The sequence below is a fragment of the Oxyura jamaicensis genome, chromosome 28 (genome assembly GCF_011077185.1).
Source record: "Oxyura jamaicensis isolate SHBP4307 breed ruddy duck chromosome 28, BPBGC_Ojam_1.0, whole genome shotgun sequence".
Classification (NCBI taxonomy): domain Eukaryota; kingdom Metazoa; phylum Chordata; class Aves; order Anseriformes; family Anatidae; genus Oxyura; species Oxyura jamaicensis.
In genome coordinates this window covers 5,387,109-5,399,536 of record NC_048920.1, presented here as the reverse complement: position 1 = coordinate 5,399,536, position 12,428 = coordinate 5,387,109, and the positions used below count along the sequence as shown (strand labels likewise).

Below are 12,428 nucleotides of genomic sequence, written 5' to 3'. Positions count from 1 at the left end.
GAGAAGTGGGAGCGAAGCGGGGAGGGCGAGTGAAAGGGAGATGGGGTGATGGGGGAGAGGCAAGAGTGATGGCAGGCAGGAGAGACAAAGAGGCCGACTGAGGGAGCGGGAGGCGAGGGCAGACAAAGGCCGGGCCCTGGGTGCCCCGGGCCGGTGTCTCAGTGGTGGCTGTGCCCACCGCTGGGGGACAGGAATAGCAGGGGAACCAGGCCTGTGGGGTTCAGCATTCGCATAGGGTGAAAAATGAAATATTGCCGGGGGTTCATGAGCCAAACTTGCCATCTAGTGGCTCTGGGGACCATTGCAGGGGGACCCATGAGGCATCCGACCAGCGTGCGTTGCAGTGGGCTGTACAGCGCCATCTTCTTCGGGGCAAAGGCCAAAGTGCTTCTGCATTTGCTTTACTTTTTCCCCAAAAGCCTGTGGTTCCCCGGAGTGACATTACCTTGCTGTGGCTGTATTGCAGGGAGGCAACCTCAGCCGCTCAGCCGGCCTCTTGGTGCCCTCCAGAGGGTCCCCACCAACAGTGCAAAGACCCAGGCCCCTGACATGGTTCAACTTGTCCCTGTAATGCAGCAAGGCTCGGAGAACAGGAGCACATCCCACAGCCATAGGAGCAACTTCTTTGCCATCATGCTCTGGGGAGAACCTGGCAAGTATTACTCTATACCCTTGGCAGAGCAATGGTCTTTCTTTGGGGCTTTACATCTTCTCTCTGTCCTTGCAAATATGCTGGCACATTTATCTAATATTCTAGATCCTCACCTCACCCTCTGCCACCAGCCAGCATTTTTGGTGAGCAGGGGAGTGTCCAAGTTACACAGTGGGAGTTGTCAGATTTGGGGAGGAACAAGGGCCGGAGGGGCTGAAGAAGGGGTAGAGCCTGGGGTAGAGCACATTAAGAGGCCAGCAGAACCTCTTGGGCTGTCACTCAGGAGGATTTCCCCAGATCAGAATGAGCTTTGGCTGCCTTGAGTGAGTGACTGTCAGATAAAGGGGCACATGTGTAGCACTCAGGGGAAAGGAAGGGACTCAGTGCAGATTACTGTCCATTTCTTTAATGCACAGCTCTCCTGAGCAAAACCACATCCATCAATAAATAACATTGTTAATAATAATTAGAGCAGCCCCAACAAACCCATCTGTCACCAGTTTGGCTTCTGTCTTCTCAGCTGTGCCCTTGTCGGCAAGGGGTGCCACAGCTTGACTAATGCAGAAGACACAGAAGAAGCACTGTCTCCCTCCCCTTCTCAGGGGGGATCCACGAGAGGAGGAGATCCCAGAAGTTGCTCTGGGCAGTCTTCCAAGACTGGGGACTCCCACCCTCCTCTGTGCCCAGCATCACGAGGCCTCAGCTGCTCCCTGCCCCATCCACTAGCCACCTTGCCCTTGTCAGAGAAACAGGCACACAGCCAAGGTGTTCCTCATGCAGATACACGTGTGTACATCACACACTCCGTGCCCGAGGGAAGCCTGAGGGCAGCCAGCTCTAGCACTGCTTGTGGGGCTCCTCCAGGGCAACGTAAGGCACCACGACAGGCCAGGAGTCACCTGGCCAATATCCCAGCTTCGGTTTGAATGTTGGCATCTCATAGTTGACGTCAAAGTAGATGACCAGCGGGAAGCAGTAGAGGAGGGACACAGCTATCAGCACGTGCCTGGCAAGAAACCCAAAAAGACGTGTGGGACGGGGTAACTCCGCCTGCCCATCATGCACCTTGTGATGGTGTGTGGCTGATGCTGTCATTGTGAGGCTACAGCCAGGAGGTATGGCAACAGCCAGCAAAGGTCCCAGACCCATGATGCACATTAGGGCTGCAGGGAATGCGTGTCCTGCACGGCTCGTGCCTGTGGGGAAATCCCAGCAGAGCTCTGTGGGCTGGGGCTGGGGCAATTCGCTGCACAGAGAGGATGGTGTGACACATGGGACTTAAACCCCAGACCAAACCACCCGTTTCACCTTGCCTAGCTTAGCTCAGTCTGGGTATCCAGCCCAGTCATCCCAGTGATCTGTGAGAATGAATCTTAAAATGCACACTGGGAATGGCACTTACAGCAACACTTGGTCAGGCGGTGAAACATCTTGCTAAAGCAAATCACTGTCTTTCAGTTTGAATATTAAAGTAAAGAATGTTGCACTTGATGTTGCTACCTGGGAGCAGATACAGTGTTTTGAAAGCAAGAAGCTTAGCCAGAGTAGTTTTAGAACAATTTCACTTGCAAAACACTGTTTGGCCGGTGCGGAGGAGGTAAGGGATATTAAGCAGTGATTAAGGCAAATCCTTGGGCTGAGGCCAGGGTGAGGAGGAACATCAATGGTGACAGAGGAAAGGGGAGATGGCTGGACAGAGATACAGATGCTTCTTAGTCAAGTATCACATCCCTCCTGCCCTTCCTCATCCTCTGTGCCCCTTCAGCTCCTGAAATGTCTGAGCCAGGCTTCCTGCCTCTCCACTGGAGCTCTTACCAAAAGCTGTGGAAGTAGGGGAAGCTGATCGCCTGCCAGAGCCAGCAAAGCCACCTGTCACTTAACCAGCTGGTGATGGCCAATGCCCACCACACGACCATGGCTGCAGCCATCCGGTGAACCCGTTTGTCATTGCACCTGGAAGACACAGTGAGAGAAGAGGGAGGAGAAAAGGAAAGTGAGTGAAAGTGAGTACTGGAAGGAAAGTGAGTGAAAGAGGGCCAGAAAGTTCTTGCTGCAGGTACTAATGCAACAGGGCAGAACTCAGTGGGTTTCTGCTGGAGACTATTCATCAGACCACAAGAACTGGAGAAGTGTGGCTCTGGAGAGAGGGTTTCTGACTTTCTGTGGGTGAGGATGCTGCTCAGAGATGCTGATGCACCTTTGCCTTTCTCCATGGATCCTGATGGGTTCCCCCCAACCCCACACTGGTTCCCAAGTTCCAGGCTAAAGGGGAGAAAGCTGCAGATGGCAGCTGAGGAGAAGATGCACTTGTCCATCGACTGCCCCATGCTGCATGGCACCTGGGTCAGACATCCTTCTTGTATCCCACTGCCCACAGCCCTGCCTGTGCCTCTTCCCAGGTCCCTCCCAGGCTGCCCTCATCCTTTGTAGAGCTGATAGTCCAATATGTGCCTGAAGAACCCTTGGACTCCATTCACTGTTGTGCACTGAGCTGTGCGGAGTCCCTGCCATGTGCCAGCCTGCCAGGAGCATGCAGTGGACCTTCAGATGAACCTCTCAGCCTCCTCCTTACTTTTTCAGCTCACACCATGTCAGGTACAGCAGGTGGAAGGCGATGCAGTTGAGTGCATAGGCGTTGAAGGCCGGTTTGATGAAGGACATCAAGGTACTGATCACAGTAGTGACACCACTCAACCAGAAGAAGTGCTTCCTAAAGGGGAGACAGAGTAGACAGAGTTGGGAGTGAGTTTCAGTGTCCCCAGGGTTCGCAGTACAGCAGGTGAACGATTGGAGAGGTCCTGGTCGTTGCCTGAGAGAGGAAGCCACTCTCCAGCACCTCCAATCTATTTGCACATGGCCTGGCAGGAAGGCTGGGGTATCTGCTCCCTCTTTCTCAAGAAATGAGTGGACAAGGGCTCTGCCAAAGGTCCCCCGGTTAGTCCAGGGCAGAGCTGGGAACACAGCCCCGGAGGCGACTTGTGCCCTGTCGTGGTGATGCCAGGGACAGGTGTGGAGGCAGAGGCATGCAGCTTTACACAGGGAAGGGTTGCAAAGCAGGGCTTTGGCAGTGCAAACATGCAGATTCGGGCTGACTGAACAACAATGGGGCTCAGAGAGGCTTTTCACATGCAAATCCCTTCCCAAGTCCCTACCCCTCTCCCTGGCTCCCCCAGCCATGTCTCCACAGTGAACTCCTGATGACCTCCTCATTGGCATGGGAGGAGCAGACTCAGAGCAGGCTTTTGCAAGGCTTCTAGGCTAGCTCAGAAGGCTCCAGCAAGCCTGCCAGGATGGGAGCATCCTCCTAGCAAACCCCTGCTGAGCTCCTCTTTCTGTCGATCTGTGCTCACCCGATCTCCCCATCCGTCCTGCTGAGCTGTCCTAGCCCAGCCAGCCCTGCTGCAAACATGGAGTGTTATCTTGTACCAGCTTGGCCTGTGGGAAACCCCATTAACCTTCAGGGAAAGCTCTCTGTGGATGGCAGGGGATGCTGTGACAGTTAGTCAGCATGGGTAATTGAATGTCAGTGCTCAGGAACACTAATTTCCTAGCTGGTATAAAGCCCACAGGTCCTGCATGTCCCCAGATGGTTCTGTGCTCCCCTCCAAAAATTTACACAAACAGGAGCAGTCCCCATGTTCCTAACAGAGCCATCCCCAGGCTTGCCCACTCCAGCCACACCACCTGCAAGGAGCAGCTTGCCCAGATCTCTGTATTTTGAAACCGTTTGTGCAAAGTCTCCTGCACAGCTTTGTGAAGGCAGCAGCTGTGTCCCAATGAGTCATACCTGCTCTTGATGCACCTGGGGAAGTAAACCTTTGGGTACCAGAAGGAATACGCCACAGCTAGCGTCCAGAGGATGGAGAGCTCGTCCAAGAGCTGTCCCACGTAGCTCAGAGTCATGTGGAAGTACATGGAGAAGACACCTGTAAGGAGCAAGGACAGCTTGTGTCAGAAGAACTGAGCTAGCAGAAGCCCACCTGGCCTGGGAAGTACTTGGGGAAAATTCCTAAAGATATGCCATTCCTGAAAGGCAGGGCATGGACCTCGGCATGGATGGAGGCCTGTATGAGTCTGTTCACAGAGCACCACAGGGTTTTACCAGGCTGGAAGCTGTGTGCCCACAGCCAGCGAGAGCCATGAGCTGCAGGGCTTCACACGGAAATGGCTGTCCAGTTTCTCACCCCAGCTCATTCCTGTGCTTTGGCCACTAAAAACCAGTCTCCAAAGCTAAAGATATCATGGATAAATGGTCAGGTACTCTGCCCACCTGCCTGATCTCACGATGTTGGCACTCACCTACGCAGAGGAGCAGACCAGAGACGAAGTACATGGGCACAGCTCGCTGCTGACAGTACTGCCGGTTCAGGTAGAGCAGGGCAGCCGAAAGGACAAAGAAGCTTACATTGCTGATCTGGAAAACAAGAGGCACATTCAGCGTATTGCATGATCTTGGGCAAGTCCCATCCCACCTTGTGCCTCCATATCTCCCCATGCGAAGAGGATACTGATCTCTCGTGGAAAGCATCGCGTGGAGACAGGTATTGCTCTTGGCACGGGAGTAGGGCAGAGGCGTTTCTTGAGAAGCAAGGCTGGAACTGGAAGGGCAGCTATTGCTGCGACAGGTGGCTGCAGAGGGCCATGCCCTCTGTGCAAGTACCTCTGAGGACAGTAAGCCCAAGGGAAGCTGCTGTGCCCCTTTCTGATGATGTTTCAGCTTTGGCTGCCCAGTGTATTCAAGCCATGGCTCTGCTGTTTGCAGCCATCTCCTGTGGCATGAGTGTGCCAGAAGCTCCCTAGCTGGCTACTGCCCCCCTTGGCCAGCAGCCACCCCACTGCGAGGTGCTGTTGGGCACGTGGAGCTGGGCCATGCTGCCAGCCGCAGCCAGGGAAACCATCATGCGCTGGGCACGGGCGCAGGACCAGCAGATCAGAGGTGGGAGCTGGACCCAGGTGCCACCCTCTTTGCAGGTGCAAAGCCACCTGGCCTGGAGGGGAAGGGACTCCGGACACCAGTAATTACGTGAAGTCATAAACCTCCTTTGAACATACTTTGCAAATGAATGCAGCAGAATTATTCGTCCCTGTTTGCTACCTCTGAAAAACTGCTTCGTTGACAGGCTTCAGTCTGTCTGGGGCAGAGGGGATGGTGCTGGGGCTCAGCCTGCTGCTGCCAGTGCCAGTGCTTCAGGGAACAGCAAACACTGATGGGGAAAATGTGGGAGCTGGGGAGGAGCAGGGAGTGCCCAAAGCCTGGACCCATCTGCTGGATCAGGCACCCTCATGCAATGAGGGAAAGAAGTTTGAAAGTTCCCTTACCTCTGTGGGTTCTTAGTTTGTCATTTTCGCTTGATTTTGCAAACCCAGTAAAGGGGATATCACAGGGAAGTTTGGGCTCCCCAGGGGAAAACTTTACTGCTCATGGAAGGTTGGGGCTCTGCTACCACGTTTTACCTGCAGGCAGCTTTGTGGGGCTCTGGAAGAGCAGGGCAGAGCCATCTGCTGTGGTGCCATTTGGCCAGCCACCAGCCACTTTTACCTCGCCCTGCCAATCCTTTTCCTTTCATCTTCCAGCCAGACGCCGTTCCAGACCCCAGGCCTGGAATCTGACCCCACAGCTGTAGTCTCACCCCTCAGCAGCCTCAGCGTGCTCCAGGTAAATTGCAAAATCGAAGCTTGGCTTGTGGTGTCCCGTGGGATCTGAGTTTACAGTAAGAGGGCTGCAAATCACAGGGATGTTGTCATATGTATGAAACACACCCTCTCATATTCCAGGGGGAAGCACATTTCACACTTAATGTAAGGCCTCTATTCCCTTTAACACACAGAGATTAATCTTGAATTTCACTGTGGTTTCCACAAAATGAGTTGATGCGCCTATTAATAGCAATTCTCAGGCCAAATGTATTTTTTTTCTACAGGTGCTTAGAGCCAAATCCAGGCCTGTGTCCTTTCCAGCTATGAGAAGGGAAGTGCTGATCCCACTTGCATGACTGAGGTCAAACATTTCGGAAATGATCAAGAAACCAAACCGCATATTAAAGTAAAAACTGCGTTGCAAATACTTTTTTTTTTTTTTTTCCTGTGAAATGGTTAAAGAGTCTTTTGGAAAACAAGTGGGGATGGCAAAAAGAGAGCAAATGCTTGCAGAAGAGGTAACAGTACAAGCGCCAGCATGCACAACAAAGTGAGGAAATGCAGGAATTTGAGATTGCCTATAGGGAGGTCTGAATCCCTGCTGCAGTGGGCATTGCAACAGTGCCATTAATTACATGATACCAACATTATCGCTTCATTAACTCTGTATGAGAAGTGCAAGATCAGATATCAGAAGGGAGTGATAACCAGGGGAACTGTGCCAGCAGTGTTGTGGAGGTTGTGGTGATTCCTCACGGAGCAGCCAGGCTCAGAGCTTCAGGGAGAACCGCTAGAAAACCGCAGCTTGGGGGTGACACGGGGTCTTCATCACTCCTCAGATCCTAGCCCTGATTTTGCAAATGCTGTGTTTTATCATCCCTTTAAGATGTGGCAAGCTCCATCTCTAATCTGGCTGGAAGGGATTTGTTCCCAGTGCGAGCACCAGGAAGTTTTTCCAGAGTCTCTGCTCACCCTTAGCCCTCCAGCACAGCTTCTGCTTGTACCTGGCTCACTCTGGCCAGGAGGCAGCGGCTCACTCTGCCTGCCCTGGACAGGAGACAAGAGATTGGTGCTGGAGCCAAGGCGTGAACTGACCTGCAAGAGCTACTCAGCCCTGCAAAATGACCGTGCGAGCTCACAGCTGTGTTCCACTTCCTAATGAGTGTGAGTTATTGCTCCAGGTGCCTGAGCCAAGCCTATGCTGGTATTTGCTTCTTTCACTAGGAGCAAAGCAAGACTGGGATCAGTGACATGGCTCTAATCCTGGTGCATTAACAGGATCATGGGAAAGGCTCCAGGGTCTGTGCGACGCACACTGTGCAGCCTAAAAGAAAGGGAGAGACCTGCAGAGAACCTGTCTGCTTCTCCATCCACAGAAGGGTGAGAACGAGCCTCTGATGTGGACTGGGACAGCAGGAGCTGGTTTGCAGAGCTCTACCTGCCCCTTGGCAAGGGGGCAATAGCAGCCTGGGCATGTGCTGGCCCTTACTCACGAGAAGTATTTTAGAGCAGGTCCAGAGGAGGACCTCAGTAATACCCAGAAACTGGAGCAGCTCTGCTACGAAGACAGGCTGGGAGCTGGGGGCATTTGGAGAGAGAAGGCCCTGGGGAGACCTGACAGCGGCCTGCCAGTGCCTGAAGGGGCTGCAAGAGAGATGGGGAGGGACTTTGTGTCAGGGGGTGTAGGGACAGGACAAGGGGAATGGCTTGAAATGAAAAGAGGGGAGATTTAGATCAGATAGAATGAAGAGATTCTTCCCTCTGAGAGTGGTGAGGCCCTGGTGCAGGATGCCCCAAGGAGCTGTGGGTGCAGTGGATAGGGCTGGGGGCAGCCTGGGCTGCTGGAGGGGTCGTGCCCATGGCAGGGGTAGGACAGGGTGGGCTTAGAGGTCCCTTCTAACCCGAACCATTCCATGCTTCTCCAATCCTGTCATTTTCTGCAGTGAAAGGATATTTCTAAAAGCCTTGTTGGAGTGCACTCACACACTTAAAGGCCAACAAACCAGCTTTAGCTAACAGAAAAGCCCATGGGGCCAAAGACAGAAGCGGGTATCTCAGAGGCTATCCAGACCTGTATAGCAAGTTCCTAACAGCCAGCCTTGTGTGGCAAAGCTGAGGCTGTCTGCCCTGCCATCGCAGTGTTGCACCGGTGCTTTGGGGCAGGAACAGTGTGCAGTGTGCGAGGTGAGGAGCTGCCCTTCTGCACAGGAGCTGCCGGGCAGGCGAGCACGGGAGGTGTCCATGCCACCACAGGGCCATGCAGGGCACCAGGGCGTACAGCACGGCTCTGGCATGCTCAAAAGTGAATTCTTCTCTGGGCGTATCTGGGTAATTTGGACCTGCAGTCCAGCTTATCTGCATTGATCAATGAAGTGTCCAGGAGCTCTGGATAGGCAGCAGTGTCAGAGCTACTTTGCCAGAAACTGCTGAGGATCTAGAAGTGGTTACCAGCATCCTCATCAGTCATTTCAGGAAAGAAAGGAGGGTAGAATGACAGGTCCCTGACTGATGACCCTCATGTAGCACAATACTTTTCTCCTACAAACAGCCAGAAGACAATAAATTTCTGGGTCACTGAGTCACTATAAATAGTTGGCACTTTGTTGCTGAATTGCAGTATGATCATGAGCCACAAAGTATTAATTATTATGGACTTTATGATATTGTTTACATTCTCTGCTCATATCCCCAGTGCTTATTTCTAATGAAAAGCATCCAATCCAAGCAGGGCTGAGAGTGAGTGCGGCTGGCACAGAGCAATTCTCAGCAGCATACTGCTGCTGCTGGCACAAAGCTACCTGACCTGAGCCCCAGGCAGCGTTGGGAAGAATTCATTGCAGAGGATGCTCCATTAGGAAGCCCCATTGGTTTAGTGGTGCAGGAGCCTTGGGTAGGAGCTGGCTGGATTACCAGCTCGCCTAAAACTCTGGCAAGCTGATGCTGAAGTCAATATTGAGATAATTGCCTCCGGGCAGAGCAGAGAGATAAGGCCCATAAAGCCTGCTGCAGGGAGGAAGCAATCTGAATGTGGGTACCAAATGAATTGAGGAGAGAAGGGAGAGAGACCAGGGCAGTTGGGATCGCATCTGAGACAGTGTCCTGCGCCCAGTCTGGGTCTGCAGTATGCTGCCAGCTGGCAGGGCCTGCAGGAGATCTCAGCCTGGTCTGATTTCTGTAGTCCTCTCGTTAGGATACATTGTAAGGAGCGTGGCTGTGTGAGGGAGCCCAAAGCACAGAGAGGGCTCCCCCAGTGCTGCTGCAAGGCTGAGAGCCAGGCAATGCCAGCCAGTGTGCATGGACTGAGGGGTGATGCCCATTTGGTGATTATCCTGCCTGCTTTTGGTTTCCAGGTCTGGCCCTGAGCATGGCATAACTTTGGGGGATGCCGTCAGATGCTCAGACAGCAGCACTTTCATGAAGGGTTGCTCTTTTCTCTCCCTTTGCTTGGAGAGAAGACCACACACCAGCCATGGTGCAAGGCATGTCTCAATCTCTGCTGCTTCCCTAAACAGGAATCACATCTTAAGCCAGAAACTGCAGGAGAGGTACCCTCCACTGCACAGGCACTTGGCTGAGCTCCTTGGGTTGGTAAAAGTAAACCTGGCAAGAAGGAGATCAGCACACGGACAAAAGAAGCCCTTTCTCATCTGGGAAGAAGGTGCCCCATGTTTAGATCAGGGAGGAACAAGGGCTAGTTTAATACCAGAAAAAATCCTGCGGGGTTTGCTCTGCCCTCATCGCTCTATGGCTCAGCATCGCTCTATTTTGCACCTGCAAGGAGACATGTATTGGACAAGTTTTCCTGTCCTGGAGGGAAGCTGTGTCTGAGTCCTGCCACGTGGAAATTCATCCCAACAAGCCTGTGGCTCAATGCCGGAGTAGTGCGGAGGCACAGAGGATAGCTGCAGCTAGTAGGGACCTCAGTCTGGAACTAGGCACTGGGGTAAGGTTCTCAGGAGCAGCTCACGATTTAGAAGCCTTTGTCACAAAGCAACCTAGAGTTAATGTTTTATGGGAATTGGGGGACTTTGGGTCACAAGAAAGATAGTTATGCATCTGGACACACCGACTGGTGTCCAGCAGTATGCTACAGGGAAGTCAAATGTGAGTGCTTTTGGTGAGCTACTGAGATGCTTCGTGGTGTGCTAAGGATCCTGAGCCACTTGGACAGGCTGGGTGTAAATCATGATCCTTGTGAAAATGGGGTCTCAGCTCCAAAGACCCATTTGAAAAATGCTGCCTGTATACTAAACTTGGAGCTTAGGCAAATTTATGTCCCAGCATGAATTCTGGCTCACTTTCAGGCTTCCTCCAAAAATCAGCCCCTCCCCAGTGTTGCCACCGAGACTCCAAAACTCAGAGGCATTTGGCATCTCCAGCTACATTTGGCATGCTGCAGTGAGTATCAGTGATTTCTGCCCCCCCCTTGCTCTGCAGCTCTGCACCCATCCGGCAGGGATGCGGCGCCAGTGAACAGGTATCAGCACAACACATGCAACTGGATGCTGGAGAGGAGCAGGATTTGGTCTGGACCAGCATATCTTTATTTGTTAGCTGTCTCAAAGAGAAGGGACTAGACACAATGTGAGCATCCCTCCTCTGAGACCCCGGCAGGGCAATTAGAGCTGGGGAACTGTGGGATTCAGGTGGAGAAATTATTATTATAGGCAATTTATTAAAAGCAGGAAATGATATATTAAAAAAAAAAAAAAAAAAAGGAAAATACATTTCCATGAAAAACAAGAAGTTCTAGTGTTAGACAGTAATTGTTAAAGGTTGTAAACAAGGCCTTTGGAAAGTTGTAAATCCACATGCCTCACACCCCTGCCAGCCCATAATTGCACTAAGGCAGAGGGATGTGCTCACGGACAGCAGTTATCTACCGAGTCCTCTGCAGACAAATGCGGGTGCATCCAGCCACGCTTAAGCCAGGGGGCTGCATTAGAGGGACTGGTGCTGGATGGAGCTTGGATTACAAAAGGGATCACAGGAGGTGAAATGGGCTCACTCATCAGCTTTTCTCTGCCTGGAGTTCCGGATTCCCAACCTGCCTGACACGGTTCATGCAAGCACTGTCTCTCGTTTTGCCACTCCTGTACATTTAACTGGAATATATGAGCCCTGTGTGGGACTTACCCCAGTTGGCAGGAGAGCTGCAGGACTGGTATAACAGGATCTCACAAATCTGGGCTAAGGAGCACTGCCAGACTGCTCAGTGAGAACTCAGCCCCATGCGTGCCCAAAGGATCCCCAGCCCCAGCCCGCTTGGTGGGCAGCTGCCTGTAGTACGCAATGAAGGCCCTGTGATTTACCTGAAGCTCATAAAATGCTCCCCGCACAAACACCCTGCAACACAGATACATTCAGAGGAGCAAGCAGCAGGAGAGGAAAAAAGGCTGTGCCATCTCATCTTCCAGATGCAGCTCCTGGGTGCCCGCAGCTGTCCCCCTTCATGCCCCCCCCGCCCCTTGGATGCGCCTGCACTCACAGTGTTGTAGTACTCTGCAATGACCGTCGAGTGCTCAAAGTTGCCTTCACACCAGTCGACTTCGGCGCTCTGGTAGGAGAATATGCTCGGCATCGTTGGGCTGCCTTTGCAGAAGGAAGGGGAGCAGGTTAGTCATGCAGCTGAGGAAGGAGCGTGCTGCACACCCAAAGGGAAAGGAGAGACACGCTCTACCTGCCTGCCCCTTGCACATGCACGTGCTCGTGTTGCACAGCATCCTTACCCTGCTATGAAAGACTCATCCTCTTCCCAGAATGTAACACACTGCAGATATTTCCTGCTCTCTTCTCACGATCAGGAATAACAAATCACCCTAGGAAATGGTCTTGAACTCTAAGCCTGGGAACGGTCGCCGCAGCCCCATACATGGCATTAACATCCCTTGGTGGGGGTCATCTCTGTCACATCATGCTTCCCCATTTCAGCCCTGCCCTTGTCACCCTGTCTTCTCCCTCCGCTTCACTTTCTTTATGACTCAGATCTCACTGCCAAGAGGACTTCCCCACACCTCATGGGCTGTGCGCTACCTTTTGGGAGTGGAGCTCCACAGGGTTTATTGCTCATTGATTCTGTCCTTGTTAGTCGTTTCTTAGCATCCTCCCCAGGGCTGGAACTCATCTTGCATGGTGCGAG

At 52.7% G+C, this 12,428-nt stretch overlaps 1 protein-coding gene across 1 annotated transcript; it reads right to left on the bottom strand.

Moving 5' to 3' along the window:
• Positions 1-1,489: 1,489 nt before the first annotated feature.
• Positions 1,490-12,208, bottom strand: ACER1 (alkaline ceramidase 1). The gene is made up of 7 exons (XM_035348081.1): positions 12,019-12,208; positions 11,778-11,881; positions 4,952-5,066; positions 4,440-4,578; positions 3,225-3,362; positions 2,468-2,605; positions 1,490-1,658 (listed from the first exon to the last, which is right to left on the bottom strand). Exons 2-7 carry the CDS (start codon positions 11,868-11,870, stop codon positions 1,490-1,492), a joined length of 792 nt encoding a protein of 263 aa, XP_035203972.1. The 5' UTR covers positions 11,871-11,881; positions 12,019-12,208.
• Positions 12,209-12,428: the final 220 nt, after the last annotated feature.

What these genes read in the sequence shown, in the direction of transcription:
- ACER1 (XM_035348081.1), bottom strand. Translation starts at nt 11,870, where the DNA reads ATGCCGAGCATATTCTCCTACCAGAGCGCCGAAGTCGACTGGTGTGAA. An exon ending in CCCAGGTGCATCAAGAGCAG is followed by an intron (nt 3,363 to 4,439) that starts GTATGACTCATT and finishes TCTCCCCTTTAG; the next exon opens with GAAGCACTTCTTCTGGTTGA. An exon ending in ACATGGTGTGAGCTGAAAAA is followed by an intron (nt 2,606 to 3,224) that starts GTAAGGAGGAGG and finishes TGTGTCTTCCAG; the next exon opens with GTGCAATGACAAACGGGTTC.